Source organism: Hippocampus comes, unplaced genomic scaffold (assembly GCF_001891065.2).
Source record: "Hippocampus comes isolate QL1 unplaced genomic scaffold, H_comes_QL1_v1.1 scaffold96, whole genome shotgun sequence".
In the NCBI taxonomy this organism is placed as follows: Eukaryota; Metazoa; Chordata; class Actinopteri; order Syngnathiformes; family Syngnathidae; genus Hippocampus; species Hippocampus comes.
In genome coordinates this window covers 809,331-837,118 of record NW_017806074.1, presented here as the reverse complement: position 1 = coordinate 837,118, position 27,788 = coordinate 809,331, and the positions used below count along the sequence as shown (strand labels likewise).

General features: G+C 42.5%; 3 protein-coding genes and 2 long non-coding RNA genes across 7 annotated transcripts in view; 2 read left to right on the top strand and 3 right to left on the bottom strand.

The window, feature by feature from the left end:
• On the top strand, nucleotides 1-13,151 carry kpna3 (karyopherin alpha 3 (importin alpha 4)). The gene is made up of 17 exons (XM_019894524.1): nucleotides 1-229; nucleotides 5,026-5,070; nucleotides 5,681-5,770; nucleotides 6,582-6,611; nucleotides 6,688-6,740; nucleotides 6,865-6,960; nucleotides 7,356-7,441; nucleotides 7,782-7,868; nucleotides 8,177-8,346; nucleotides 8,666-8,710; nucleotides 10,378-10,509; nucleotides 10,595-10,723; nucleotides 11,440-11,544; nucleotides 11,693-11,764; nucleotides 11,946-12,108; nucleotides 12,192-12,286; nucleotides 13,051-13,151. The coding sequence occupies exons 1-17, from the start codon at nucleotides 161-163 to the stop codon at nucleotides 13,147-13,149; spliced, it is 1,566 nt and encodes a 521-aa protein (XP_019750083.1). The 5' UTR covers nucleotides 1-160; the 3' UTR covers nucleotides 13,150-13,151.
• Nucleotides 13,152-13,433: 282 nt separating this feature from the next.
• On the bottom strand, nucleotides 13,434-13,710 carry LOC109530650 (uncharacterized). Its single transcript, XR_002171043.1, has 2 exons — nucleotides 13,638-13,710; nucleotides 13,434-13,590 (listed from the first exon to the last, which is right to left on the bottom strand). It is a non-coding gene; the product is annotated as an uncharacterized LOC109530650 (long non-coding RNA).
• A 4,589-nt stretch (nucleotides 13,711-18,299) lies between these two features.
• On the top strand, nucleotides 18,300-25,829 carry LOC109530641 (RCC1 and BTB domain-containing protein 1). Of its 2 annotated transcripts, none has more exons than XM_019894514.1 (12): nucleotides 18,300-18,424; nucleotides 19,919-20,146; nucleotides 20,695-20,845; nucleotides 20,936-21,102; nucleotides 21,765-21,923; nucleotides 22,002-22,109; nucleotides 22,749-22,891; nucleotides 23,521-23,711; nucleotides 23,834-23,960; nucleotides 24,462-24,613; nucleotides 24,692-24,822; nucleotides 24,919-25,829. In XM_019894514.1, exons 2-12 carry the CDS (start codon nucleotides 20,021-20,023, stop codon nucleotides 25,057-25,059), a joined length of 1,596 nt encoding a protein of 531 aa, XP_019750073.1. In that variant the 5' UTR covers nucleotides 18,300-18,424; nucleotides 19,919-20,020; the 3' UTR covers nucleotides 25,060-25,829. The 2 variants fall into 2 exon arrangements, with proteins under 2 accessions (XP_019750073.1, XP_019750072.1); XM_019894513.1 differs by having other exon boundaries at nucleotides 19,914-20,146.
• A 326-nt stretch (nucleotides 25,830-26,155) lies between these two features.
• On the bottom strand, nucleotides 26,156-27,014 carry LOC109530643 (uncharacterized). The gene is made up of 2 exons (XR_002171039.1): nucleotides 26,853-27,014; nucleotides 26,156-26,811 (listed from the first exon to the last, which is right to left on the bottom strand). It is a non-coding gene; the product is annotated as an uncharacterized LOC109530643 (long non-coding RNA).
• Nucleotides 27,015-27,048: 34 nt separating this feature from the next.
• Nucleotides 27,049-27,788, bottom strand: part of LOC109530642 (uncharacterized) — a 25,133-nt gene continuing 24,393 nt past the window's right edge. For both annotated transcript variants that reach the window (XM_019894515.1, XM_019894516.1), the window contains one exon: nucleotides 27,049-27,310. In XM_019894515.1, coding sequence (XP_019750074.1) covers nucleotides 27,234-27,310 — 77 coding nt within the window. In that variant the 3' untranslated portion in view covers nucleotides 27,049-27,233. The remainder of the gene's footprint in view (nucleotides 27,311-27,788) is intronic.

The window sequence follows — 27,788 nt, the reverse complement described above, 5'->3', positions numbered from 1 at the left end:
CGTCGCCGTCCGCCCCGCATTCTGGAGCCCAGCAGCAGCAGGAGCATCAGCAGGACACGAGCTGCGGTGCTTGAGCCTCATCTCGCAAGGAGGAGATCCCCTAATCCGGAGTAACAGAAGACAACTCCCCCCTCCCGCCTCTACACTTACGCACACAGCCATGGCAGACAACGCCGGCTTGGAAAACCACCGCATCAAGAGCTTTAAGAACAAGGGGCGCGATGTCGAGGTGAGCCGGCGAGTCCGTGCGATGACTTCGTGGGTCATTTGGGTCGTTTTTGAGCCGTTCCCTTTGGGCCTCGCTCTGAGGAGGAGGAAGAGGAAGAGGTGGACGAGGACGAAGGAGCAGCAACAGCAGCAATAGCAGCAACAGCAGCCTGGCCCCGGCTACAGCTCCAAGCGAGCTAATCTCTGCTAACATGTGGAGTTCGCTGTCAAAAGTGATCCCACTTGGACATTTTTACACCTTTCCACCGAGTAAGACTATCATTGCCGAGCTGGTAGTGTTGATGCTGAGTGGAAATGGCGACATATTTGGATGTATTTGAGCAAATGTTGGCTTGGCAATGGAGGTAGCTGTCAGTGGCGGCTAACGCTGCTGGCTAGGAGGCTGGACACCGGCGGCTCGTTCGAAGGGCGGGCCTGGGCCGGTGGAATGATCCTCAAACTCGCCCCGTTTTCTGCCGAATGGCTCGATTTCCGAACATTTCATCGGCATGCTTGCATATATTTGTCGTGGGCGTTGTTCGAACTGCAAACACCCTGGTGGTAAAAATCCTAAAGCGCCCCTCCTTATGCGTTAGCCAGGTGAGCTAGCTAAAGCGAGGCTCGGGATTAAGCATTAATCACATGTTGTGACGCTACGGTTACATTCACACTCACGTTTCTTCATGTTAAATACCGAGAATAGATATCCTGAATAAGTACCAAGTAAAACTCATCATGCGTGGATATGTGTAAACAATAAGATTAATGGATTTGGAAAATATTGTAACGGTGATTCCGGGATGTATCATTCTTGTGGGACAAATATTAAGAAAATGCCAGGTCAATGGCGGTCGAGAGTTTAGGGTGGGACCTTTTTTTGTTGAATCAGATTCACACTTTCATAACTTCCTTCGCCTTTTATCCAAAGTATTTTTAAAAAGGCCTGAGGGAAAAAACAGACAATATATAATAATGAACTCAAAATAATTGCAGAAAACTAAGGGTCCAAGTTCACAAAATACTGGTCAAGACCCAATAAGAGTTTACAGATGGCGGTCAGGTGATGTTATTTAATTAAGCGCTCAAAAATGCATTAAACAAACACATTAAGAGACAAGAAAAAAAAACAGCCCATAAATTATACAATACATATGAAGGTAAGGCTGGGCAAAATAATTTAATACCGTCCAAAATTCTTATGCTCACGAGGGTGGCGAGCGTGCTGGTGCCTATACCAGCTGACTTCGGGCAGTAGGTCTTATAGACACCAAATTGGTTGCCAGCCACTCAATCACTACAGTATTGGTTTAAAAAAAAAATAGCAAGCAAGCCCGATCTTAGAGGAAATTTGGAGAAAAAAAAACGTATTTTACTGCCAGATATATAGATTTGTTTTCTTCTTGGCAGTTGTGTGTTGTTAAATGTTTGTCTTCAATCAATTTAATTGTTTTTAGTTTTATCTTTACTCAAAATGTTTTTTCTTATTTTAAATAGGTCGAATGATCAATTCTCCTTAGAATAATCTGAAATGCTTGCATTGTGATTCACCCAGCCTTACTAAGTACATTATCTTTAAAATGACAGATATCTAATCTTGAAATTGACCACTTGAATTTTTCATAGTTGTTTTAAACTCTTATGTAAGGTTAAATATTACATTTAAAAATAAAATTACCTACATTCAGCCTTTTTCCTCCAGGTTCTTATTTTGAAGAGTTAAAAAAAGGAAAATATTCAATATACATTGACAGTGAGTGATATGAAATACTTATAGGGATACACTTTTCAACCAAATCGCCAAGCTCTATAGGTAGGAATAAATGTAGCACAGGTAAGAGGCATTTGTATTTGATAAAATTCATTAAATTAGTATGGGAAGCAAAGTATGTGATGTGACATAGTGGCACTTCAGAGTAACATTAAATTACAAAGGCAAATAAAACCAAAAACGTGTGCGAGGATAGACTCGTGTCACTAATTTACATCACATTTGGCTGAAGCATAGGAAGAATATATATAAAAAAGTTGTTTATGGATTTGAAAATGTATCTTATTAACTACAAGTTTTTGAGGGGAGGGGTGTCAACTATAAATGTGCGAAATGCTGTTTGACTTTACAACACGTGCACTGTACAGTGGCAAGCTGAATAACATGAAAGCAGTGAAACATGGACACAGTGGTTCCATGGCTACTGAAATCTGCGATTAATGACTGTGTCTCATTGACCGACCACTTCCCACAGCCAGTTAGTGACAGATACATATCTATATGTCCCTACCCACCTACCTGCTTTATTCAAATCAACCAGGATTTAAAATGTGAACTATCTCCACATTAGGGTTGTTCTAGGCTAAAACTGGATGACACAGTAATGAATATGATTAATCAAAATTACAATATTTATGAAGAAATGGCACGACTCCCGCTGCTTCCTGATCTATTAGTAATCCTGAGATAATCCTTGTGCGGGACAGCGCATACAAAACCAGCCTTCACCCAATCCACTCAGCCGAGAACTCGCAGTTCAACGTCCACTCGGTGCTTGTTTTGAATGTGTTTGGAAGTCGGTGGAACGAGCACATGGCTGCTCTGACAGATGGACTTTGCCAATGCATTCTTGATGCTATTTCAGGCATCCTGGATGTGTAGCTTCTCTGTTGCAGCATGTTTGCTGAAACCTTTCTTTCCTATGTTTTGAGGGCCTTTTTTTTTCCTTCCAACAGTTCCTCGTAGTTTTATGTGTTTTTTTACAATTGCAACAATGGGCCGGATCAAAATATCCCCGATTTAAACGGATGACTCAGATTAGGGCTGGATGAATTAGTAATATGGGTTTTTATTGATTTATTTATTTACCAGTAGGATTATCTCACCCAACTTTTACATGCACATTCAGAGAAAAAGCTAAATATACATGCAGAGCTTATATTTCATCGTGTTTCGAACGTGAATAATCTAAAATTCAATCTTATCATTGCCCGCGTAAATTCCATCGCAAGAGACCATGAACAATTTCAGCGAGCTACCCTACCATGAATGCAGTGTTGTGTACAATCCAGTCCTATCTATTACAGTACAGGTCACTTTGTGAGCCTCTCAAATATGCCGTGAGGCTTAATTCCCTTTCATCGCTCATGCTTCCTGCCTCCCACTCCAGCTTTTTAGGTGAACACGAGAGCACTTTTACGGACCATCCACACCTTAACAGTTAGCACCAGGTCGACAGATTGCGGCCCGCCTTCTCAAAGCATTTCACTGCATTATGCCTACTCGGTTTGACATGACGCCGCGCCATGACTGCGTTTTCCCTAGAAAAGAAAAAAAAATAATGTTCGTGATTGTTTCAGGCCTCTACAGAGCTTGTTGATGAGCTGATCACTTGAATCGCGTGTGTTGAAGGAGAGACGGATCTAAAAAAGGCAGGACATGGCTCTCGAGGAACCGGAGTTCCCAACTCTTGCTGTTGGTTTCCTTGCAGCGTTTTTTTGTTGTTGTGACTGACGCGTTCAATGCGGCGCGATGTTACTCAGATTATTTAGATGATTAATTCTGATGAAATCTGTTATCTAGTTGAACCAAAGAAATCGCACGGAAGCGCAGAATCGAGCTGAATGCTACCGTTTATGACCAAGTATCACCAGTGATAACTGCGGTATTATAATGGGAAATAGTACGTTTTTTTGCAGTTTTCTGTTAAATTGACAGATTTCAGCCACGTTTGATGATTTAAGTTGTCTGACTTATAATTTATTCAGGGCTACCCTCTCAACCTCAGACAATTATCTCTGTACAATTGTACTGAACTTACTTCATTAAAAATCATGTCAACAGTTTCATTTGAGCTGACCTAAAAGTTGAAAACTAATTGAATAAGCTCTGCGGTCCAAATACTGACATATAAATTGTTTGTTTTCATTGTCCATTTTATCGCCTGTCAATTAATTTAGTCTCATATGTGTTGGTTTGTGGCGAGACGCCTCCATAACTTCGACAGTGAGGACATTATGCAAGGGGCTATTTGGGAAAGCAACATGAACCCTTTGAAAGAGTCACAAGGTCCCAAACGGCAACCGCCAACAGATGCACAAATACAGCAATTACTCCAACTTGTCTCTCTTCACTTCTGTTCTATAACGAGCGCTCGCTCTCACATGTTTGTCCGGGGCCTCTCGCTGATAAATCTAAATGTTGACCCACAAGAATCCCCAAACTATGCTGTTTAGATCCACGTTCGCCACGAAAAGCTTTGAAACATTTCTCAGCTGCAATACTTCACTAGGCCAAATTGTTTTGTTGAAAAGTACTCGCTCGACTGAACAACATTAGATCATCATTTCCAAACCGGGTGCCATGAGTGATTGTCAAATTTCACTTAATTTGTCAGAAAATTATGGTTTATTCATGACAAATATCTTTGTTCATCTATCTATGCCAGTGACGTACACTGATTGTTAGAACAATGAAATTGTCTTCTTATAGATGTCAGAAGGTACAATGAACCACTTTATGGACATGTTGCCATTTACACAAGAGAATAGGTCATGCCTTCTTGTGAGGAGATCCACTTTGTGTTCAATTCAAAAGGCCACAACGAGTAGTTTTTGAGTTAATTGAGGCTCATAAAGGTTGGCCAACACCTGGATAGGGTGATGGTTGAGAGGTTTTTGTGTTTCTGGCATCACCTGGTGGTTAAACGGGTCGTTTGAGAGGTTTGCATGCAAATGTAGAAATACAGAGCACTTCCTATCCACCTTGAGTTCACTTAAAGTGATTTTTTTTCCCACCCCTCCTAAACGTTTTTTTCCCCTTCCTTACAGACTATGCGAAGGCATCGGAATGAGGTGACAGTGGAGTTGAGAAAGGTGAGAGACGCGCGCGCGCGCGCACACACACACACACACACACACACACACACACACACACACACACACACACACACACTAACGACCAAAGAAGGTAAAAGGGTGTCAGTAATTGCGTATTGACAGCCTGTGTGAGTCAGTAAGAACTAACACTTAACTTTTAGCGGGCGTGTGGGGGTCACGGGCAAAAGGCTGCAATGTTAAAGCATCACGGGCGAGCAGTGCTGTGGTGGTCCGGCGTCTCGCACATTCCACAGAGCCGGATCGGGTCAGGAGCAAAACAGTGCAGTGGGCTGATTAGTCATCACTGACGCACAGCGGCATGATGCTCGAGAATATAGGCCAAGGGAATCTCCTCCTACCAATAGAGTGTGTGTGTGTGTGTGTGTGTGTATACATTCACAGTCTGTGTGTGTTAACTCTGTTGCTTAAGATGCAGGCTCATATTTTTGGAACTTCCAATTGGGATGCCTCGTGTACCCAAGGGAAAAAAATCTTTCAGGATGGCCTGCATTTTCACTGTGGCTTTTAAGAATTGATGGATGCATTAAGGCGTTCCACCCCCCCCCCCCACTCGTCCTTTCATGACTTCTTCTGCTCCTCTTGCCAGAACAAACGAGACGAACACCTACTGAAGAAGAGAAACGTCCCACAGGAGGAGAGTCTGGAGGACTCTGACGTGGACTCCGATTTCAAAGGGGTAAACGATGATCTGTTGTCGGTGACGTGGAATTCGTCGTTGATGAGTTGCCTTGCGAAGCAATTGAGGCAAACGGACTGCGCTAATTGATTGCAGCAACCAGCCGAGGCACTGTTGATTCCGCGTCCACCAGTTTGCCGTCTAACAATGAACATAAAGGGCTGTGACGTTTTTCTACCCCATACAAAAAAATGGAAACGGGGCTGACAACGTACATACCCCCCCCCCCCCCGCCCCCATTAAAAAAATGAATGCCCTCTTTCCCAATATCGCCTTTTCAACATTATGAATGTCAACATCCATAGTTGACGCACCCAGTGTCCCCTGCACATACACCCTAAAACAGGAGTGTCAAACTCATTTTTGTTGTGGGCCACATTTTAGTGACCGTTTCCCTTGGAGGGCCGTTATGACCTTGAAACCATATAAAAAGTCAATAACGGTTCATTCAACTATTGTTTAAGTTACTGTAATGGGGGGTTTGGTAACAAGAAAATGCTGACAATATGTCTCTTATTTATCACAAAGAATTTTAAATTTTGGTCGAGATTTTATCACGCATCATGCAAGTTGACATGTTTGATTTGCTTTCGCGGGCCACATAAAATGATGTGGCGGGCCAGATCTGGCTCCCGGGCCTTGAGTTTGACACCCGTGCCCTAAAAAGTACAACGCAATGCATGTTTGCATGAGAGTGAAACAACAGATCAGTGTATGCCCAGATACGCACCACATTTGGGAAATCCCTGCTCTAATATAGTTTTTTTTGTCCCCTCCACCCCACCACCCCCCTTTCTTTCTTTTTTTGCAGCAAAATGTGACGCTTGATGCCATCTTACAGGTAACTTTAGTCGCAAATGTACACGTGAGATGCCTGAGCTGTCAGTGACGCCGCTCTTCTTTCCTCTCGCTTTCAGAATGCCACCAGTGACAATGCAGTCATCCAGCTCAGCGCTGTCCAGGCAGCTAGGTGACAAATTCTCTCTCACACACACACACACACACACACTCATTCATTCACCCACACACAGATGTGCGAATACATGTTGTGATCCAAGTTAATTTTTAACACGAGCGTGTTTCTCGTTTGTCAGGAAATTGCTCTCCAGCGACAGAAACCCCCCCATCGATGACTTGATAAAGTCTGGCATCCTGCCTATTTTAGTCAATTGCCTGGAAAGAGATGACAAGTGAGTTTGAAACATTTTAAGTCAATCTGAGCTCTTACCGTATGTGTGAGTGGTGAGGAAACGCGGCGGCCATTTGGCAGGACCAAGCCAAATATAACAGCATTCCTGCCTCTCGGAGGTCCAGAATTCCCAGGACCTCGTGTTCGCTGTGGCTGAACGGATGAATTCGCTGGACTGGAGGAATTTGGAGGAGGAGTGGCAACCCGACTAGTGTCATGTTAACACGGAGCACCCGTTGCTGTTACTTTAGACAATGCAAGAATTGCTTGTTTGCATATCACAACACTTTTGGCACACTAGTCTGCCTTTTGTCCCCCCTCCCTGCCTCCCTCCCTCTTGTTTCTCACACGCCGACTACTGTATCCCGGCTAACTGTTTCTGTTGATGTCCCACAGCCCCTCTCTTCAGTTCGAGGCAGCTTGGGCCCTGACCAACATTGCCTCCGGGACGTCAGCGCAGACTCAAGCTGTGGTTAAATCCAGTAAGTTGACCCGACACCCACCCCCTCTCTGTGTTCCCCAGCTATTTGTGTTTGCCCCCAGACTACCCGGCAAACTGACATTTTGATTTGACAGATATTTATATTCTAGGATTTGTTCAACAAAACCTCTTCACATTCAAGTAGCAAGCCAGATATAAGAGCACAGACACTGTTGTAGACAAAATATGAGGTCACACACACCTAATAATAAATTAATTGACTGATTGATTGCTGTGCCTTTCCGTTGTATTTGTTTTTGCTCTTTTTATTTTGGCTGCTGCGAGATGATTGTAAATCTTTTGTCGTTCCGAGCGCTCAGAGTTGATGTGTTTGTTTTCAGATGCAGTGCCGTTGTTCTTGCGACTGCTCCGCTCTCATCATCAGAACGTATGTGAACAAGCTGTTTGGGCTCTGGGAAACATTATAGGTCAGTGGACTGCACGTGCAAAAATGAAAATCAATACCTTTTTGACTCTCGTATTTCAGTATTTTTTTATTCTTTTGTGAATGCATTTCACAAGTTTATGTCATATTTTTATCCCAATTCTATTAATGGAATTAAAAAAAATGCTAAAATAATTGCTGCTACAATGTAAGCAAGTTTGATTTATTTCTATGGAGGATAGAATAAAGAAAATCTGTACTTACAGAACACAAAACTTCCTCCGTTAGTTACCCTTACAGACTAAACAGTTCAACTTGACATTGAGTGACCTTTGCACCTTTACCGTCCAGGTGATGGGCCACAATGCCGGGACTATGTCATCTCCCTGGGTGTGGTCAAGCCACTGCTGTCTTTCATTGACCCTTCCATCCCCATCACCTTTCTGCGCAACGTCACGTGGGTCATCGTCAACCTCTGCCGCAATAAGGACCCGCCCCCTCCCATGGAGACGGTGCAAGAGGTACGATTCTTGAATGAGTCACACAGAGTCTGCTGCGTCCCACCCCGGGAGATGATCATTGCGGCATTGAAGGCTGACTCTTCACAGCTACGTTCTTTCTCTGTCTTGTTTTTCATTCATTTTGATGAAACGACGAGGTACGATTCTTGAATGAGTCACACAGAGTCTGCCGCGTCCCCCCACGGAGATGATTGTTGCGGCATTGAAGGCTGACTCTTCACTAGCTTGTTTTTCATTCATTTTGATGAAACGACGACTCCTTCATTGAGCCCACACCTAACCTGCTCTTATTTCTCTCTCTCTCCGCCCTCCCACACAGATTTTGCCTGCCCTCTGTGTGCTAATCCATCACACAGATATAAATGTAAGTATCAAGCAAAGCATGGTTGCATTCCAATGTCCAGATTATATCACATGACCTGAAATTTTCTGTGATACGAGCTCTCATTGGGACGATTTCTTTTTTCTTTTTTTTTTTTTAAATTGCTTATTTATCTGTCTCTGACTTGTGAGTTCAAATGTAATATACAATTGCTGTATGGTGGCAATGACCTCAACTCACTTCAAAGTACTCCCTTTAAAGTAGTGAAGAATTTTTAAGGCCCCTCCCCCCAAAAGAATTCTAACTGTTTATTGCCACTCCAAGTAGAAGGTTGTTTTCAAAATGAACATCAAATACAGATAATTACACCTTGTGTATTTAAAATAAACGTAGCTTGGCCTGTCGATGTGTTAGGTTAATGCTCCCCAAATTAGCATCGATGTTGCAGCGTCTTAAAAAATAAAAGCGTGGAGCAACATTTACAGTGTGTATTTAAAATAAACGTAGCTTGGCCTGTCGATTTGTTAGGTTAATGCCACCCAAATTAGCATCGATGTTGCAGCATCTTAAAAACAAAGCGTGGAGCAACATTTACAATGACAGTATAACGTTAGTCACATTTAAATACAGTGTCCTTTATCCTCTGTATATAAAGACTACTAATAATGCCGTACTAATGAGTTTAGAGAGGCATTGAGCTCGAGACAGGCTGGGTCCTCCGAAGGCCGCATTTTCGTTCGCATGACGTCACTTGAGGCGTGGCATGTGATTTCCCAATTCTAGAAAGATAATTGCCCCGTGTAGCCTGTATGTACCGCATCAACCGTGGCAAATTTGGACAGGCTTAATGTGAATTTGGACACCACATGCGGTTGGGTCGCCCCAGAAGTGGCATCATTGTGGCCCGAAAATGCGGCCTTTGGAAGACCCAGCCTGCGAATCTGGACACAACGGAGGACTCAAATGCAATTCAAAACAACTCAGTGACCATTCTATTCTATCCGTCTGTCTGTCTTATACTGCCCCCACGTGGCCAAGGAGGGCCCACGAGAAGGAGCGGCATTCTGTTGATGGATGCTATGTGACAAAACAAATGTTTAAAATTCTATTTGATGTTACTTTTATAAAGTGCAGTATTACACAGTGCTATATTCCGAATCAAAATACACATTGCAACAATTTTGTGTAGGGTTTTTTTGGGTGGGGGGGGGCTGAAGGCTGAAATGGATAAATGGTGTTTCAATACAATTCAAGGGGAAAAGATGGATTGGGATAAAAGTGTTTGAGTTACAAGGATGGTCATGATACAAATTAAACTTGTATCTCAAGGCACTGTGTATGTTAGATGTACGACGATTAATTGGTAAATCAGCAACTAATCAATTATCAACTTAATCATTATTTTTGATAATAGATAAATCATTAGGATACCTTTTTTAATTTAAATTTGTCCAATTGCTCAAAATTTCAGCTCCTCAGGAGTAAATATCCGATTTCCATAGTCCTCTTTGAAAGTAGACTGATTTATCTTTGTGTTCCAAACTACAAACTGAATCATATTGAATTTGTTTTTGCTTTTTTTTGGGGGGGGGCAGTTTGATTTTGGGTTTTTTTTTGTTTGTTTGTTTTTTTTTTTTTTTGGATTAAAGGAATTTTTTAAAATTCTGATACCGGTTTATAACTTTTTGATTGAAATTTTGTGCATTTAGATCCTCGTTGACACAGTTTGGGCATTGTCCTACCTAACGGACGGTGGAAATGAGCAGATCCAGATGGTCATTGACTCTGGTGTGGTTCCACTTCTTGTGCCTCTCCTCAGCCACCAGGAGGTGAAAGTGCAGGTGAGACTCTGGACTCGGATGAACAAATGAATCTTCCTGATAATGTGATTCATAAATATTGCCCTTGTTGTGTCCCAACATGTAGACGGCGGCTCTGCGGGCAGTGGGAAACATCGTAACTGGCACTGACGAGCAAACGCAAGTTGTCCTCAACTGCGAGGTCCTGAGATATTTCCCGAACTTGCTCACACACCCGAAAGAAAAAATCAATAAGGTACCACAAGCACGGACACAACATCATATGCACTTTTCTTTCACACGACTGATTGTTACCATGTCCTTGTACCTGTATGCGAGACGCTCTGGAATGTCAGTTTGACATGAAAGTTAGTTTAGTTTCAAAACAATTGTCCCCATGGTCAATTAAAATTGCCTTAATCTTTTCTCAGAGCTAACTGTCCCCATTATCTTTCCATCATCCCCCCCACCCGCCTCTATGCTTGGTCTAAACAAGGAACAGTTAATGACCACCGCATTTTTTTTTCTTGATTTCGTCATGTTTCTTAAAGCCAGACAGTTGCCATCGGAAACGACTTTAGTTTTGTGTCACGTCTGTGATCTGCTTTTTTTAATTGGGTGCTAAAAAATGTGATCAGTGCATTTTTATTAAGACTCATGACTCTTTAACCCTTTTATGCCCCCCTGTAACCTGATAATATAAGAAGCTGTCCACTGTAGTAACCGCCGTCCCTGAAATGGTTAATGTTCAACATGTACAAACTGTCAAAGGCAGCTGCAATTTCTCAGGGACGGTAATTGCCACTGAATCAAGGCCTGAGTCAATAATAGACTTGGGATACCAGTGCTGACGCTGATTTTACAAAGAACTCAGAATCGTAGTCACACGCTCTAACATTAGACAGTGATTGTGTCTGTGCTTAAAAATTCCCTTTACTTTTTTTTTTTTTTTTTTTTAATTGTGATTTGTAGGAAGCTGTGTGGTTCCTGTCCAACATTACAGCTGGGAACCAGCAGCAGGTGCAAGCTGTGATTGATGCTGGACTCATCCCCATGATCATTCACCAACTGGCCAAGGTCTTTTGTTCTCTTCCAAATTCCTTCATTAGATGGTACTCGGATCGCTATATCGTAGCGATTGCCCTCTGTGTCAAATGGGGCTGGGGCCTGTGTGATAGCAATAACCTTGTCACACGCATCATAATGACCGCATGCCCCTCTGCAGGGGGACTTTGGCACTCAGAAGGAGGCAGCGTGGGCCATCAGCAACCTCACCATCAGTGGAAGGAAAGACCAGGTGAGCTGTTTTATCATGTCCATGTCATCCTGGAAGTAGCACTTGTAACTCAGTTTAACTTTTTTTTTTTTTAAATAAGCCACTGATCAAGGAGCACTTAATAGGCTTTGTTGCCTGACCTTCCAGCTCTTGTAAGCACATGAGGTGTCATTCTTAGTATGGCTGTGGTGTGTTTGTGTAGGTGGAGTACCTGGTGGAGAAGAACGTCATCCCTCCATTCTGTAACCTGATGCTGGTGAAGGACCCCCAGGTCGTGCAGGTCGTCCTGGACGGCCTCAAGAACATTCTCATCATGGCAGGCGACGAAGCCAGCAGCATCGCCGAGATCATCGAGGAGTGCGGGGGTGTGTGGAGTGCCGTTGTTTTGCGATTTCCTTCTGCTTTTTCAAACTTATATCATCTTTTTTTCCTCCTCCCAATTTCTCAGGTTTGGAGAAGATTGAAAACTTGCAGCAACATGAAAACGAAGACATCTACAAACTCGCCTTTGAGATTATTGATCAGTACTTTTCAGGAGATGACGTAAGTTCACACAAAGCCTTCAGAATCCACAGACACTTGTGCAGAAACGCAAAACTGGATCTGATCCGTGTTTTTTGGTACGCCGCTCAATACGCCATCGACATAAAATGTACGACATAATGTTTAACTCGGCAGTGAATGAATGACGCGAAATGTCCACTCCTTCATAGTGCGCAGTACTTTTTATATGCCTTTTTATTGTATGACCTACTAGGATGATCTATGATCACTATTGCTATGTTGCAGCTAAGCAAATTAAAATACTTCCTAACTGCGGATATTATCCCTGTCTGGAGACGCATGCTTCACGTTGACACGATCCACAAGATGTTTTAAGGATCACAAGGGAAAAATAGTCCTTTTACTATGTGTCGCACAAAAGCGATGTCATTCAGGCGGCGCCTTTTGTGTAGGTTGCCCTTTGATGAGCATGCATGCGAATAAGTGGATGTGTTTTGATACAGCTCCTTTACTTTTGTCAATTGACCCAGACAGTCACACTTGGTTACATGTCCTTTTTTTTTTTTCCTGGGGTTCATTCATGTACAAAATAGGTGCTGTATGACTAGTCTTGACTAATTACCCACCTCAGATTATCATATCATTTTTCAATACCACGGCAACAAAAAAAGTGGTGTCTTGTGACAGTTTACAAAGGAAGCTGAGTGAATTTCACAGGACTGCCAAGTGTAAACCAGCATTTTAGACAATGGACTTTTTTTTCGCGTGGGAGTTCACCGTGGCTATTCCTCCCCTCTTTTTAGATCGATGAAGATTCCAGCTTGATCCCAGAGAGCACTCAAGGAGGAACCTTCAACTTTGACCCCGCTTCCAACATGCAAACAAAGGAGTTTAATTTCTAAGGGGGGAAAAAAGCAAAAGCCAGGATGTTTGCTTCAACCAGCTGCACGGGTACTCTTTAATCTCCACTCCCCTTCTCCCCACAATGACATTCATCCATTTCTCCTCTAATCTGGCAACCTGCTATGGAAAGATTGACTTCAACATGGATACATACTCAGTCACCACTGAGAGATGTACGGGGCCCCCACCACCACATCTGCACTGTGGGGATTGTCGTTTTTTTTTATTTTCCCGTGGGGGTTTTTTTTTTTTTTTTTTTTGTTTTTTTTTTTTGTTTTTTTTAAATGGTTGTTACCCCTCACCACCATCTGGCACCCTGCATCACAAAGATTTTTGCTTTGACATATCACACAACGCAGAAAACACGAAGGACGAAACGGCGTTTGCCAAAATGTACACAAGCACATTTTAGTTGGTAGTCTCTCTCTCTCTCTCTCTCTCTCTCTCTCTCTCTTTCCCTCACACTCTCTCTCTCACTCACTCTCACTCTCTCTCTCACAAACACAAACACACGTTTGGACTATTAGTGTGCATACTTCTGTTTGGAAGCCATCATATCACAAATGGGGGAGAAATACTGCACTTTTTGTTTTACGCACGTTTCTTCACACACACTCACACACAAACGCACACTTGGTAAACAAACACACCAGTTTTTAGGGTCACATAGGTTCCTGCAAGCTTCCCCTCCCCAAGTTATTCTCTGTCACCCATTGCAGAGTTAAGGCATGATTAATCACGAACAACCCACCCCCCCACCCCCTAATCTTCGTTCCCCACTCCACTGAGGGTGAAAGGGCTCTAACGGTGTCAGATCGCCTTGACAGGACTTGATGATGTCACGTGACCTTAATTGAATTATTCAAGCGTGTGTCCCCCAGCCCTTCCCCACAAAAGTGAAGTAACTGCCATCATTTTTATTTCTTCCTCTTAAAAACTGAACTACCTGCTGAGAAAGACTTGGCAGAGTAAGGAAAAGGGGTCACTGGGAATTGGAGAGACTTTCAGTGTCCACGGTAGCGTCTCCCCCTGGACTGGACCGCACTGGACGTCCTATTTGCTCATGATTCCCCTGTAATGTGAAAAGTATTAAGTTGGGGGGCCGCAGGGGAGGTGGCGGTAACACCAAAATTTGCTAAAACCGACCTGAATTTAATTGCGCGTGTGTGTGTGTTTCAAACTTGTTTTTTTTTTAAGTTTCATTTCATGATGTGGTTACTTCTAGTTGGAGCTTCCAATTGCGTTTTTGTTTGGACCTTCACAATGTTTTAGTCTGATGAGTAGTATGGAGTCTTAGGACCACTGAAAAAGGAAAAAAAAATGAGGAAAAAGTCATCACGTCACAAGAGGGAGTTATGTTAAGAAAAAAAAAGTTGGAACATCACAAGAAAACTGTAAGGTTTCACCAATTTATTCAAAATGTTATGCGGAAAAAGTTGTACTTTTTTAAAAAGTTTTTACTAGTAAATTTTTCTTTGTAGCTTTTTAGCATTGCAACTTTTTTTCTTGTATGATTACAACTGTCTTGACAACAAAACTATTTTTTTAAAGTTTGACTTTTTGAGAAAAAAAGTAAAAGCAACAATCCATGTAACGTCTTAATATTACGACTATTCCAATAAAGTCACGATTTCAAGTAAAATAATGACGGGAAATAGTAAAATGGAGGCAATATTTAGTTAAAAGAGAAACTATTAGAATGAAGTTATAATTTGCAAAAATTAACTGCATGTTATACAGGAAAATGTATTTTTTTTTTTGTAATACAACTTTTTCCACTTTTTTGGGAGGGGGGGGTCATATTCTCTTAATACGAAAATTGGGACTTTTCGGACTCGTCTGACAACATTGTAACTTATAAAAATGTAAAATTAGCCAAAACGTCATGACAAGAAGAAAGCTGTATTATTCTGAAAAAAGTTGTAAGGCTGCGAGAGCAAACCTAGATCTAAAGGGATGGTTTGGGGGGGGGGGGTCAATTTTAGCCCTTTGGAGCGTTTTCCAAGTAAAACTGAAAAATGTTCTCTCAGCTTTTTCCATGTAACATTCATGTCAATAACAATAAATTTGCAGTATTAAGAAAGAAAAAAAATAATTAAAAGCCTGAATGTAATATTGGAATGTTAGGTAGAGGAAACAAGTGGCCAAGTGAACCAACAAAAACAATATGCCGCAATAGTATCGGTGGGGGGAAATGTCTTTGCTACCAAAAAAAAACAAGACAATCCCGAAGAATTGGCAATATTACAATATCTCCAGTGTTCTTTCCCCACGCAGCAGTAGGGCTTTTTCAAAGAAAAGTGACATTTATCCATATCGAATCTGCTTTGTTCCGTCACATTTTCATCATAAAAGTCACCACGACTGTTCAGAAAATGACAGCTTATTACTCGTTATATTCTTTGGGGCGTTTTCCAAGTAAAACTGAAAACTGATCTCTCAGCTTTTTCCATGTAACATTCATGTCAATAACAATAAATTTGCAGTATTAAGAAAGAAAAAAAATAATTAAAAGCCTGAATGTAATATTGGAATGTTAGGTGGAGGAAAACAAGTGGCCAAGTGAACCAACGAAAACAATACGTCGCAATAGTATACGTGGGGGTAAATGTCTTTGCTACCAAAAAAAAAACCCAAGACGATCCCGAAGAATTGGCAATATTACAATATCTCCAGTGTTCTTTCCCCACGCAGCAGTAGGGCTTTTTCAAAGAAAAGTGACATTTATCCATATCGAATCTGCTTTGTTCCCGTCACATTTTCATCATAAAGTCACCACGACTGTTCAGAAAATGACAGCTTATTACTCGTTATATTTTGACATTCTTCTTGTGTCATTTCTGAAGACTCACAACCGAGACTTTATTTTGGGAGTACTATTTTGTTTCTCTTTCAGTGCGCCCTCGTTCGTTAACAGGCTTCATTGCTCACAGACAAAAATTAAGACGAGATTTCGGGGAGGGGGAAGGCGCACCTTCACAGTACTTCACCACTTGGCCCGGAAGAGCTCGCTCACTCGATTTGAACACTTGTAAAAAAAATGTGATGTGTATCTCTCCTTGCCGTCTATTGAATATAAATATCTAAGTATATTGACATGAAGCCTGTAAAAAGCTGCCGCAGCTAACACGTTGTATGGACGACAACAATGAGGACCTCGCTGTCTAAAATGGCTGACGGGGCTTTTTTTTCTTTTTTCTCTTGTTGAAGCAATATTTCTTTTGTTATATTTGACTTGCATATGTAATTGTCATGACATGCTGGTTAGTAATAATTGAAACCGTTTTCCCTTTCTTCGTAGTGGTGTCGGGGTGATATGCTCTCTCCCCCGAGATTTTAAATGCTCCTCTGGTCGGCTGCTAACTACTGAGAAGGCGAGCTCGCAATTGATGGGGGATTTGAATATGGGGGATGGGGGCGTGCTAGTTGTTTATAACAGAACAAAAATTCTAGAGCGAGGGTGTACAGTAATGCACTAGCAGACTAGACCGAGCCACTTTAAAGATTAACAATTATGTTGGTCTTGTACCCGCCATTGGATACAAGCTTATGTTTGTTGCAAGATTTTTACTTGCTCTTGAAAGAAAAAAAAAAGTTGTTTTAAATGAATACTTAGAAGAAAAGCAACAGACAGCGTTTTGGCCTCTGATTGTTTATATCTTTTTATAAATTTTAGATTGAACTCTTCTCTCTTTAAGGTGGCTCATTGATGCTTTCAACTCTTGTGCATATTAAAGACAAATATGAGTTGGAAAAAAAGTCACGGTGCCTTTTATTTTATTTTTTGTTATTTTGTTGGTTTAAATTTCATGGATTCAGGGGGTTCTAAAGTGTGGGAAAGTTCAAACAAAATGGCTGCTCTCCAATCATCGCTCATTGTAAATCCTTAAACTGAAAGTGGTTGAATTAAGTTCGTGTTGCAAGTTTTAAAATATCAATTTTCTTTATTTTTTCCCCAAGTTGCAGCACCCCACACTTTGAAAATCTTTGTCATGGAATATTTACACACCAAGACACACCAAGATGTTATACCTGTAAATGTGACTTCACACACGCCGGTTGCCACGGTGACGCAAACATCATTTTGATTCGTTTGCCCACCCATCGCCACAAGCCATCATCGCCACGTAACCTCATTCAGGGGGATTTTTCATAGCATTTCGTCTCATCGCACCCTCAGGACATGACCTGTGTTTTTGATCCGAAGCAAAATAAAAACCTGCTGTCCAAGCCGATGGGTCGTCCAGCGCTTGTAAGTGTTGTGATTTGCACATTCGTGAAAGAAAGAAAATCCAAATGGAAGTAACCTGGATGGGTGCAGTGGTCTCGATAGGAAAAAAAAGGAAGAATATATAATACAGCTTGAGAACAACTCAAAAATATATCAAAAACATAATGAAGTCAGAATTTTGCTAATATAAAATTGTACTATTAAGAGCAACAAAAGTCAGAATATTCCATGGGGGAAAATGACAGTTGTAACACTGAAACTTGTAAATTTCAATACAATCATGAGGAAAAAACTTGACAAAGTTGGACTATGAAGAAGTCAGAACGTATGAGATGAGTTGAAAAACAGAGAGAAAAGTTGCGATGCCAAAATAGTTTTAAAATGTGAGAGTAGTGTTGTTCGCAACAACGACTGGAAGCATTTTGAAATGATAAATAATAGAAAATAAAATTACTGCATGAAGTTGAATGCAACAGTCACTGTCTGCCATTCCTTGTGTCATAAAACCTTTCCAACTCAATTTTTAAAAATCTTTTGGCATGAGGAAGGAAACGACTCAGATAATGCGCTTCGTGTGATATACCATCTTATAACTGGGGATATGGTTGTGTTCAGAGTTAAATAAACACATTCAAACTCATGTTTAACCCATATAAAGTTCAGATGTTTGAGTCGGCTTTTCCTGACATTTTTTAGGTCACATCTGACACCACAACAAGCCATGGTCCACAGGGAGCTTCCACGGCATGAGGTGTATCTCATTGTTCATACTTTAGGTATCCATCAGCAGCATGGGCAGGTCAGGAAGTACATATGGAACACGCTGAAGACAGTAATCGATTTGAGTTTCAATCCAAACAGGCCAGCTCTGTAATCGATTAGTTTTCCTGCGTAATCGTGTGACTTCCGCAAACAAGCGTCGGGTCAGCGCAAGCTCAGCTTAATTGCCAGTGTGGACTGACTGGTGGCTCGTCGCTCCTGGTCCGCTGTTGTAAACATGAGTGACTGACGGCCACATTGGACGCTCGGGTGCCATGGTGAAGGTAACAATTAGATCGCCTTACCCCGAGCCCGCGCGCACATTTGTAACAGGTGAATTTTTGTCGAAAACAAGTTATTTGTCTTCGTTGACTGCGAAGTAGCTAACTAGCTTAGCCGCCACTTTCCAAACGGATGAGTCGAGCAACTCCTCGCTCTGTCGGCGGCTGTTTTTTTTTTTTTGTCCTGCGGTGTCAGCCGGTTTGCTGTGTTGTGTGTTCGTAACAATGGCCACAATTTGTTTGCCCTCCACCCGTCATCGTACCAGAGATGTGAAATATTTTTTTTTTCCAATTCCAAACGCAAACGGCTTCTGTTTAGCGACGAGTGGTTGCTAATAGTGAGTGTTCCTCGAACAAGTCTACAAGGGAGCGTGTTGTCAATGCTGTTATTCTACTCTAAAACTCAAATTTCTTTGAATCTTTTCGCCCATTTTTGGTCCAAGTACTGCACACATTTCTCATTCGATTTCAACCCAGTCAGACTTGAAAATAGTCGCTATATTCAAAATATTCAGATTTATACTTTTTCACTTTCCGAAAATGCAGGTATTGCACAAGAAAAAATTGAGATATTTGACAAAATATCCTCATTTTTTAAAGTAATTTTACTCAGTCATACATGATGAGTTCACGCCATTCAAAATTCCAAATATACACCACCCTTTTTGATTGTGTGCACATTTTTTCCCCCCGCCACGTATCACCAGTTCTCATGTTCTTGTATTCTCACATATAAGCAGACCTCATTTTTCATTTTGTTGTGCTTAACCTTGCTCACGTTCTTGTGCTCCCTTGTTTGAATAAAATATCGAACTTGCTCTCAAGTTTTGTGTTAGCTCTGTTTTGGGAATGGACGTTCTGGGCCCGCGATAGTGACGGAAGGTGAATAAATTGATGGGAAAATGAATGTAGCCAAATGGCAGGCAATTTTGGAAGAAAACCTGTTGGAGTCTGCAAAAGACCTGAGACTGGGACGGGAGTTTACATTTCAACAAGACACTGATCCTAAACATAAAGCAAAATCTATGATGAAATATTTCAGAACTAAACTAAACTAAAACTATGCAGGCGTTAGTATGGTTAAGTCAAAATCCAGACCTTAATCCAATTAAGAATCTGTGGAAAGATCTGAAAATTACAGTCCCAAACGCGAGCCATCTAATCTGCCGGAGCTGGAGCTGTTTTGGAAGGAAGGAATGGGCAAACATTGCGGTCTCTAGATGTGCAAAACTAAAAGGCACACAACCCTCCATTAATGCCATTAATCTGGCCCTCCCTAAATATTGCAATAATCTGTTGATATGTTCAATACATTTAAAAATCTAAATATAATGAACGATGACAAAGTAGTCACAGTGACTTACTTCTTCACTTCTTGCCCACATTTGATCTGCGGGTCTGTGGCCTGATCACAAGATCAGCTGATTCCCCTCTGTGTGGTCATCTGTGCATGGTTGTTTGTTGTAAAAATACTGAGAGATCTTGTTTGCAGAACAGGCAGCCTCCACCTGCCGGGCCTCTCTCCCTTGGCTTTTGTTTGAGGGCTGCACCCCGCCCCGCAGCCTGCTGACCCCAGAGTGACCGACACACAAGGACAAAATGGTGGACGTGGCAAAATGGCCTCTCTTCAGTCTGATGGCGCCCCAGGAGCTGGCCTGCATCTGGAAAGCCTGTGTTTTTGGCGCGGCCGCCAATGAGGCCATCTTCATCACCAGTGACGATGAGGTGGGTTTATGCGGTGTTGCCGGCCCAGTTTGAAGTCGACTGTCAAACTAAACACAAAACAAAGAGAATTAAACCTTGTGTATTCAAGCGACCAATTAACAACATTGCATTAAGAATGGTCTGCTACCTTAATGCTAACATATAAGGGACAATACCATTGACATGCTAACGGTTAGCATTGATAATTGTTTTCGAACCGTTTCAGCAATGAATATTCAAACACAAATGTTGGAGCAACACTTGTAGACTGACACTTTGAAGGTGCTCACAGGCATATTGTTGACCCTCTGAGACAGGTGTCACTCATTTTTGTAGCGGGCCACATTATAGTTCTGGAGGGCTATTATGACTGTGAACCCATATACTGTACATGTATGATTACATTACATGATCACATTTACACAACAAATTCATGTGGTTCCACTTGGTTGCTGTAATGCCCTTTGATTGATACTACCATGTTTTGTAGTGGACACACAGACACAGACGTGGCTGTTTACTCGGATAAATGTAACCTCTTCTTGTTTGATTTGCTCTGCCTGGTCCAGGTGTACGTGTTTGGACTCAACTGCAGCAACTGCCTGGGCACCGGAGACAACCAGAGCACCATCGCACCCAAGAAGCTGGACTTCCTGAGCGGCAGGAAGGTGATCAGCATGAGTTATGGCAGCGGCCCGCACGTCCTGCTGGCCACTGAGGGTATCACCAATGCGTCGTTTTCCTGTCGACCGTCGCAAAATGACATCTGGTATTCATTGTATCTTTGCGGAATCTTTTTTGTGGTTTCAGACGGCGAGCTCTTTGCCTGGGGGCACAACGGCTACAGCCAGCTGGGGAACGGGACCACCAACCAAGGGCTGGCGCCGGTACTCGTGTCGGCCAACCTGCTCAACAGGAAGGTGACCGAGGTGGCCTGCGGCTCGCACCACTCCATGGCGCTCACTGAATTAGGAGAGGTAGGCACACTCCCTTTCTAGATCCGCGGAGGCTCATTTTTAGTCACGTAGACTACAACTAGTGGATTACTGACTCAGTCTTATCCAGACTTCCAATGACATCCCCCCCAAAAAAATGGAATAAAATTCTATCTATTGCAGAGATGGTGAGAAAATGTTTGCTCATGGGCCGCCCCGCTCGTTAATATTGAATTACCTGCTGACACCGACATGTTTGAAAAAGAGTAACAAGTATTAACTTGCCCGTTCCGACCCCTTTCATTTCCGTTTCATGATACAATAGATCAAAAATTATTTATTGTTTTCCCGTACTGTTGCATACACTATAAAGTTAGACACAATGTACGATCTTTTCTTATCCACTAATCATACTTTCAAATATATTACGAGCAGTTACGCATAATATACTATTAGACTGTAAAGTATACCACGAGGCTCAACTATTAAAATAGTTAATGTGACAATGTTTTCTAGATTGTAATTAAATCAAGTCGAAATAAAGCAATGTAAAGATTAGAAACGCTCTCCGAGGCACATCAGAAGTACCATAGCTCACTTTTCATCAAAAGTGAACATTATCCTTGGAAAGCATATCCAGATGTACCTAATAATGTGACTTTATTTTATTTATTTATTTTTTTGTCTTTCTTCCTTCCTGTCAGGTATACGCGTGGGGGTACAACAACTGCGGCCAGGTGGGCTCCGGTTCCACAGCCACCCAGCCTCACCCGCGTCGCGTTTCCAGCGGCCTTCAGAACAAGATTGTGGTCGGCATCGTCTGTGGCCAGACCTCGTCCATGGCGGTGGTGGACAACGGCGAGGTGATTACAACGCGTCGTTCTTCGCTCTCCAGTCGAATGTCGTTGCGGTCTGACTCTGTCGCTTGGTCGTTTGCGCAGGTGTACGGCTGGGGCTACAACGGCAACGGTCAGCTCGGACTGGGGAATAACGGCAACCAGCTGGCTCCGTCTCGAATCCTCGGTTTGCAGGGTTTGTGTGTGCAGCAGGTGAGGGCTTACACTGCAGGCTACGGTCACGTTCGTGAACATATTCAAAGATGAATACGGCAATGACGGTATTATTCATAAACCAAATCGCCAATCTTTTCGCTTGTCTTGACGCTCGTTTCACTTACGACATGAGTAGACCTGCAAAAGTGTCTCCTGAGAAGCCTGCCGTTTCTGACTCTCGGGGCCTGGAAGTTTGGATGACGTGAAGCATTCGTTACAGCAACCAAAACTTTTTTCACTAGGATTCAAATTAAACCATAAGCTATTTTAGAAAAGCAATGTATTTCTGTCAAAATATTTGTACATTAAAAAACAAAATTTTTTTAGTTGTTAGTATTAATTTTTAGTAGTACCAGGTATTTTTATTTATTTATTTATTTATTTATTTTTAGCATGACTGTTTTGCTTTTCTTGTGTCGTTTTATCTCTGGACACCAACTGTTTTGCTTTTCTTGTGTCGTTTTATCTCTGGACTTGTGGCACACCAATGATCTCATCATTTTCTTTCCTTGAGCAATGTAGATCATTTCTGTCCGTACATTTGCAAAATCAAATCATGCAAGGCATTTTCTACTCCCAAATTGCATTTCAAGGGACGTGTGTATTCCACACACAATCTTGTTGTTTCCATTCCAGATCGTGTGTGGATACGCGCATGCATTAGCACTGACGGATGAAGGCATCCTGTACGCTTGGGGCGCCAACACGTACGGCCAACTGGGCACGGGCAACAGGAGCAACCAGCTGAGCCCCGTGCAGATCATGAGCGAGAAGGGAAGGTGCGACCAAACTCCCCTCTTCTCAATTCTGATGTGGTAAAGAAAAAAAAAATCTCATCGGCTGTCTGAAATCTCAGATTGACCAACAAGCCCAACACTATCGAGTTTGAATATTGACAAGCCCATCCAACCGAAGCTACGCTTGTGTATTAAATTGCCAGTTCCCCAAAACGTATCGTTTTATTTTGTTCAATTTCAGTCGCAATGTATTTCTGTCAAAATAGGATTTCAATTGAATGAATCTGGAGAAATTTCTTTGACGTAAGCGGCAAGGCCAAAAAGGCACATTGAATGTCCGGGACCTTCGAATGGTCAGGCGGCAGTCCGTTTCAAAACTAGCATCATTGTGTCAAAGGGTCTCGCTAAGTGAGCTCAGGAACACTTCACGATTATCAGGGTCAAGTTTGAAAGCCAGCATCTGTCATGGTGTGCTTGTGCCCACGCCATGAAGTGTGAAATACGACAATGGAGACCCCAGATTGTTGAGCGACTCAAATTGTACATCATGCTAGAATGAGCTCTCAAGGCAGCACTCATTTTGTTTTGTTGTACGCTCATGAATGCAAAGAAAAAGACACCACAGCGCCACCTGTACCCACGGCGCTCCCCCTGTTTTGTTTGCGCTGCAGGATCGTGGAGGTGGCCGCCTGTCACTCCACGCACACGTCGGCCGCCAAGACGCAGAGCGGCCAGGTGTACATGTGGGGCCAGTGCAGGGGGCAGTCCATCGTGCTGCCCCACCTCACGCACTTTGCCTGCACCGACGACGTCTTTGCCTGCTTTGCCACACCCTCGGTGATGTGGAGGCTTCTGTCCATGGGTGAGATTCCGATGCACGTAAATGCCCCGCTACCTGCGTTTTTTTTTTTGTTTTTTTTCAATCGATCATCTGACCGAGTTTGAAAAAGAATCTGTTCTCATGTGGGATCTCCTCTTTTGCAGAGTTTGACGACTTTCCGACGGTGGCTCAGTCTCTCAAGAAGGAGTTTGACAACCCCGAGACCGCCGACCTCAAGTTCTGCGTGGATGGCAAATACATCTACGTCCACAAAGCAGTTCTCAAAATCAGGTCAGACTCGCTTCAAGGCACATTGGGGATGGGGGGGGTGGGCATTCAGTGGAGCTTTAAATAAGACAGAGGACAGACAGTAATAATGGCTTTCTCCCCATTTACGATTCGATTCTTTAAAACTTTGCAACCAGCAGCATGTTGTTGTTGTTACTTTAGCCGGCTACAGATTTGTAACCGCCATGCTGGCGATTTTGTTCATTGAAGGTCTAAGTGACCTCTTGTTTATCTGTTGTAGTTTGGGACAAGGAAACAACAACAGGAAAGGGAAAGATTAAACAATTCCCTTCCCACATCTCAGAACGTCATGTAGCACCGGTCTCCGAGTTAGCGTAGGTCAAGTTCTATTTTTTTTTTTCATTAAATAGCTGATAGGTTCCATATAGAAAAACGCAAATAGGTGAATTTGTTTGCTTGTTGATTTTTGTGGTGTGCATTTGTGTGAATGTACTTTTTGGAACTCCAACCACAGATGACCCCGTGTCTGTGTTCCGTTTCAAGGTGTGAACACTTCCGCTCCATGTTCCAATCGCACTGGAACGAAGATCTGAAGGAGGTGATCGAAATCGACCAGTTCTCCTTCCCGGTGTATCGCTCCTTCCTGGAGTTCCTCTACACGGACAATGTGGAGCTGCCGCCAGAGGACGCCATCGGTCAGTCCCCGAAACGCAGACGGGTGAAACTCCACCCGGCGCCCGTGTCCTTTCTGAAGCGAAATGTTGCGTCTGCAGGACTTCTGGACTTGGCCACGTCCTACTGCGAGAACCGCCTGAAGCGCCTGTGCCAGCACATCATCAAGAGCGGCATCACGGTGGAGAACGCCTTCACGCTGCTGTCGGCCGCCGTGCGCTACGACGCTGAGGTCTGCCTTTGACGGCTCATGTATTATTTAAAGAAAGAAAAAAGAAAAAGTTTCCATGTCGTTGAGTGTAATTGCGCTTCAATTGTTGGTCATCAGGATCTGGAGGAGTTCTGCTTCAAGTTTTGCGTCAACCACCTGACTCGAGTGACACAGACGGACGCCTTCTGCCAGATTGACGGCGACTTACTCAAGGACTTCATTTGTCGAGCCAGCCGCTGCGGCGCCTTCAAGAACTGACCTGGAAATATGCTGTGTTCGGGGACATCCAATGATTCACTTTTTTTTTTTTTTTTTTAATCATGTATATTTGAAAGACATTCAACTGACCAAGCAACTTTTGACACTTTTTCTACTTCTTTTGCTTAATACGATTTGCACTTGTGGACAGATGTCAATCAGTTCGCACTTATTCGGAAAGCCGTTCCAGAGCATTTACTCCACATCCATCTCAAGAGCCGTGCACTAGGAAGTACTGGATTTCATGATCTGAAGTGTTGCCTCACTTTGTTTTACTGGTAATGCTGAATTGAACGAGTGAGGACAAGGGGAACATGAGTCTATCGATTTGAAGGTGGTCATCAAAGATCTTGATCAAATGCTCAAATCATTTAAGAATTTATTTGCAGCGCACTTGTTATTTTTGTCATTCATTCGACATCCTTCGAGTGTGCTGATTTGTTTTTCCAGTGAGGAAAAAGAGCATATTAGTACATGACAGTGGCCAAGATGGGTATAAAGAAATGGACAATGGCTTTGCATTAAGAGGCTACAGTGTCAAACTGGTCAGGACAAAGAGTGCACTAGCACACTGACCTTAAGATGGATTGAGTTGGATGGAAGAAGCATTCCAGTGGCTTTCGCTCCACTTGTACATACACAACAGACAGAACTGACGTCAAGACCCTTTTGGTCTGTTCAGAGGCAAAGAAATGCACAATTTCCTCATGCGTTAGTTATTTAATCAGCAGCTGACGTAGGAATTTGACTGGCGCATTTTTTCTTTTTTTGTGGTGCATCTATTGTGTTGAACTTGATGTTACTGTAATATCACTTGAGACAGACATGAGACAACTTTGAGTTGCTAAAACGAGTGACAACACCTTCGAGGCTATCAAGTGGACGACCGCGACCCCTCCGGAGTCACCCAGCGCTCCAGGTTCACCATCTATATGCCATCAACTCGCCCGGAAGCCGGCTGGAGTCCTGCCGTTCAATTACCTGGATCCATTCACGACACTTTCCAGCAGCTCTTTTGACTGCTTGCTGGCGGGACTTTGCTTCTGAGAAGTGCAGCATCCAGTGGCATCTTTCATCTCATGGGTTTTTTTTTTTGGTCCCTCCCTCAGGGCTTTGTTGGTCAAGGAAGGATGAGTGTGTGCGAAGGATTTGTATTGTGCAAGGGTATGGAGGGTTGTTCCCACCTACCAGGTATCCTAGTCATTCATTTACTCACCTGCAAATATTTGGAGGCATCTACTTGTATACTTTTTGTACTTGTAACATTGTTTAGGATTCCCATCAAAAAAAATGACACATTTGTTGCATTTTACACCATTAAACGGAATTTGACTTTAATGTTTACATGGAATTCTTTCGGATTGAGAAAACAAAACAAACCAAAAAGTTCAAATGCGTACTTATTTGAAAAGGAATAGAAGTAACACTTTATATACCGTACTTCTGATCCTATATAACTTTCAATGACCAATATGCTAATATACAAATCTTACTCATATGAGCTAATACAATAAAATTGATCAGTCTCAGCAATATCTTGTACATTAGCGAAAAGGACTGAAAAAAAAAAAAAAAGACAGCCATAGACAAAAAAAAACTACCTATACTGTAACTTTCTGTAATATCACAAACTTTTTTTTGACCCCGGTTCAAAATGTATACCGGTATTGTTCCTGTTTTTGTAATGACGTTGCACTGTTTTAAGTTCCACACTATCACTACCACTTTTATTTTAGACATTGCAAATAACAACTGGTTGACATCCTCAAGATAATTTCCCCTACGTGCTTCACAAATGGCTCTTTTTGGGTCAATTTTCCAAACTCGTGGATTGCCCCTCACCTCTGTGCAGTACTTTAGGGATGATAAAACTGGAGGAAACACACAAGAGTGGGGACGAGTTCGAAGAATAATAATCATTGCTGTAGTGGCCAAGTGACTCAAAAATAAAAAGCAAGGCAGAGAAACAACCCGTACCGGAACAAACTGGAGTGGTCACACTGGAAAAACCCCGGAACACTAACAGGCATTTTTATAAAGAAAGAAAGGGAACGGAAAAAAAAGTTTCAGAAGCCAATGTGGTGTGCAACAGAAGACATTCAGGTATGAGGTGTGCAATGGAGAGTTTCTGATTGACAGTGGCACTGTGGTACAGTGTGGTGGGAAAGTGGCCATCAACTCTTCAGCAAAGACGTGACTTCCCGCATCGCTGCCAGGGATTTTTCCACCGCCGCTTGTTTCTGCTCCAACGCTGTCAAAACCACAAAGGTGAGATTCAGAATGAAGCGATAATTACATTGAAAAATGGCTACATTAACCAGAAAAAAAGTCATAAAAATATACAGTGTAACCAAAACTGATTTGTAAAGTTGCAATAACGAAGTCACGCGAAAAATAGGACTTACATTCAGAAGGTAAAATGTGTAATTTTGAGAACAAAGTGATTCCAAGAAACAGCCATACTTACAAAAAGTGAGCCGTTTTTGGCCGAAAAAAACGACCATGTATAGTAAGGCGTTTTTGGCCGAAAAAAATGACCATGTATAGTAAGGCGTTTTTTGCCGAAAAAAACGACCATGTAGAGGCAGGCGTTTTTGGCTGAAAAAAACGACCATGTATAGTCAGGCGTTTTTGGCCGAAAAAAACGACCATGTATAGTAAGGCGTTTTTGGCCGAAAAAAACGACCATGTATAGTAAGGCGTTTTTTGCCGAAAAAAACGACCATGTA

What these genes read in the sequence shown, in the direction of transcription:
- kpna3 (XM_019894524.1), top strand. Translation starts at nt 161, where the DNA reads ATGGCAGACAACGCCGGCTTGGAAAACCACCGCATCAAGAGCTTTAAG. An exon ending in ACAAGGGGCGCGATGTCGAG is followed by an intron (nt 230 to 5,025) that starts GTGAGCCGGCGA and finishes CCTTCCTTACAG; the next exon opens with ACTATGCGAAGGCATCGGAA. An exon ending in ACCAGGAGGTGAAAGTGCAG is followed by an intron (nt 10,510 to 10,594) that starts GTGAGACTCTGG and finishes CCCAACATGTAG; the next exon opens with ACGGCGGCTCTGCGGGCAGT.
- LOC109530641 (XM_019894514.1), top strand. Translation starts at nt 20,021, where the DNA reads ATGGTGGACGTGGCAAAATGGCCTCTCTTCAGTCTGATGGCGCCCCAG. An exon ending in CGTCCTGCTGGCCACTGAGG is followed by an intron (nt 20,846 to 20,935) that starts GTATCACCAATG and finishes TTGTGGTTTCAG; the next exon opens with ACGGCGAGCTCTTTGCCTGG. An exon ending in CCGTGCGCTACGACGCTGAG is followed by an intron (nt 24,823 to 24,918) that starts GTCTGCCTTTGA and finishes GTTGGTCATCAG; the next exon opens with GATCTGGAGGAGTTCTGCTT.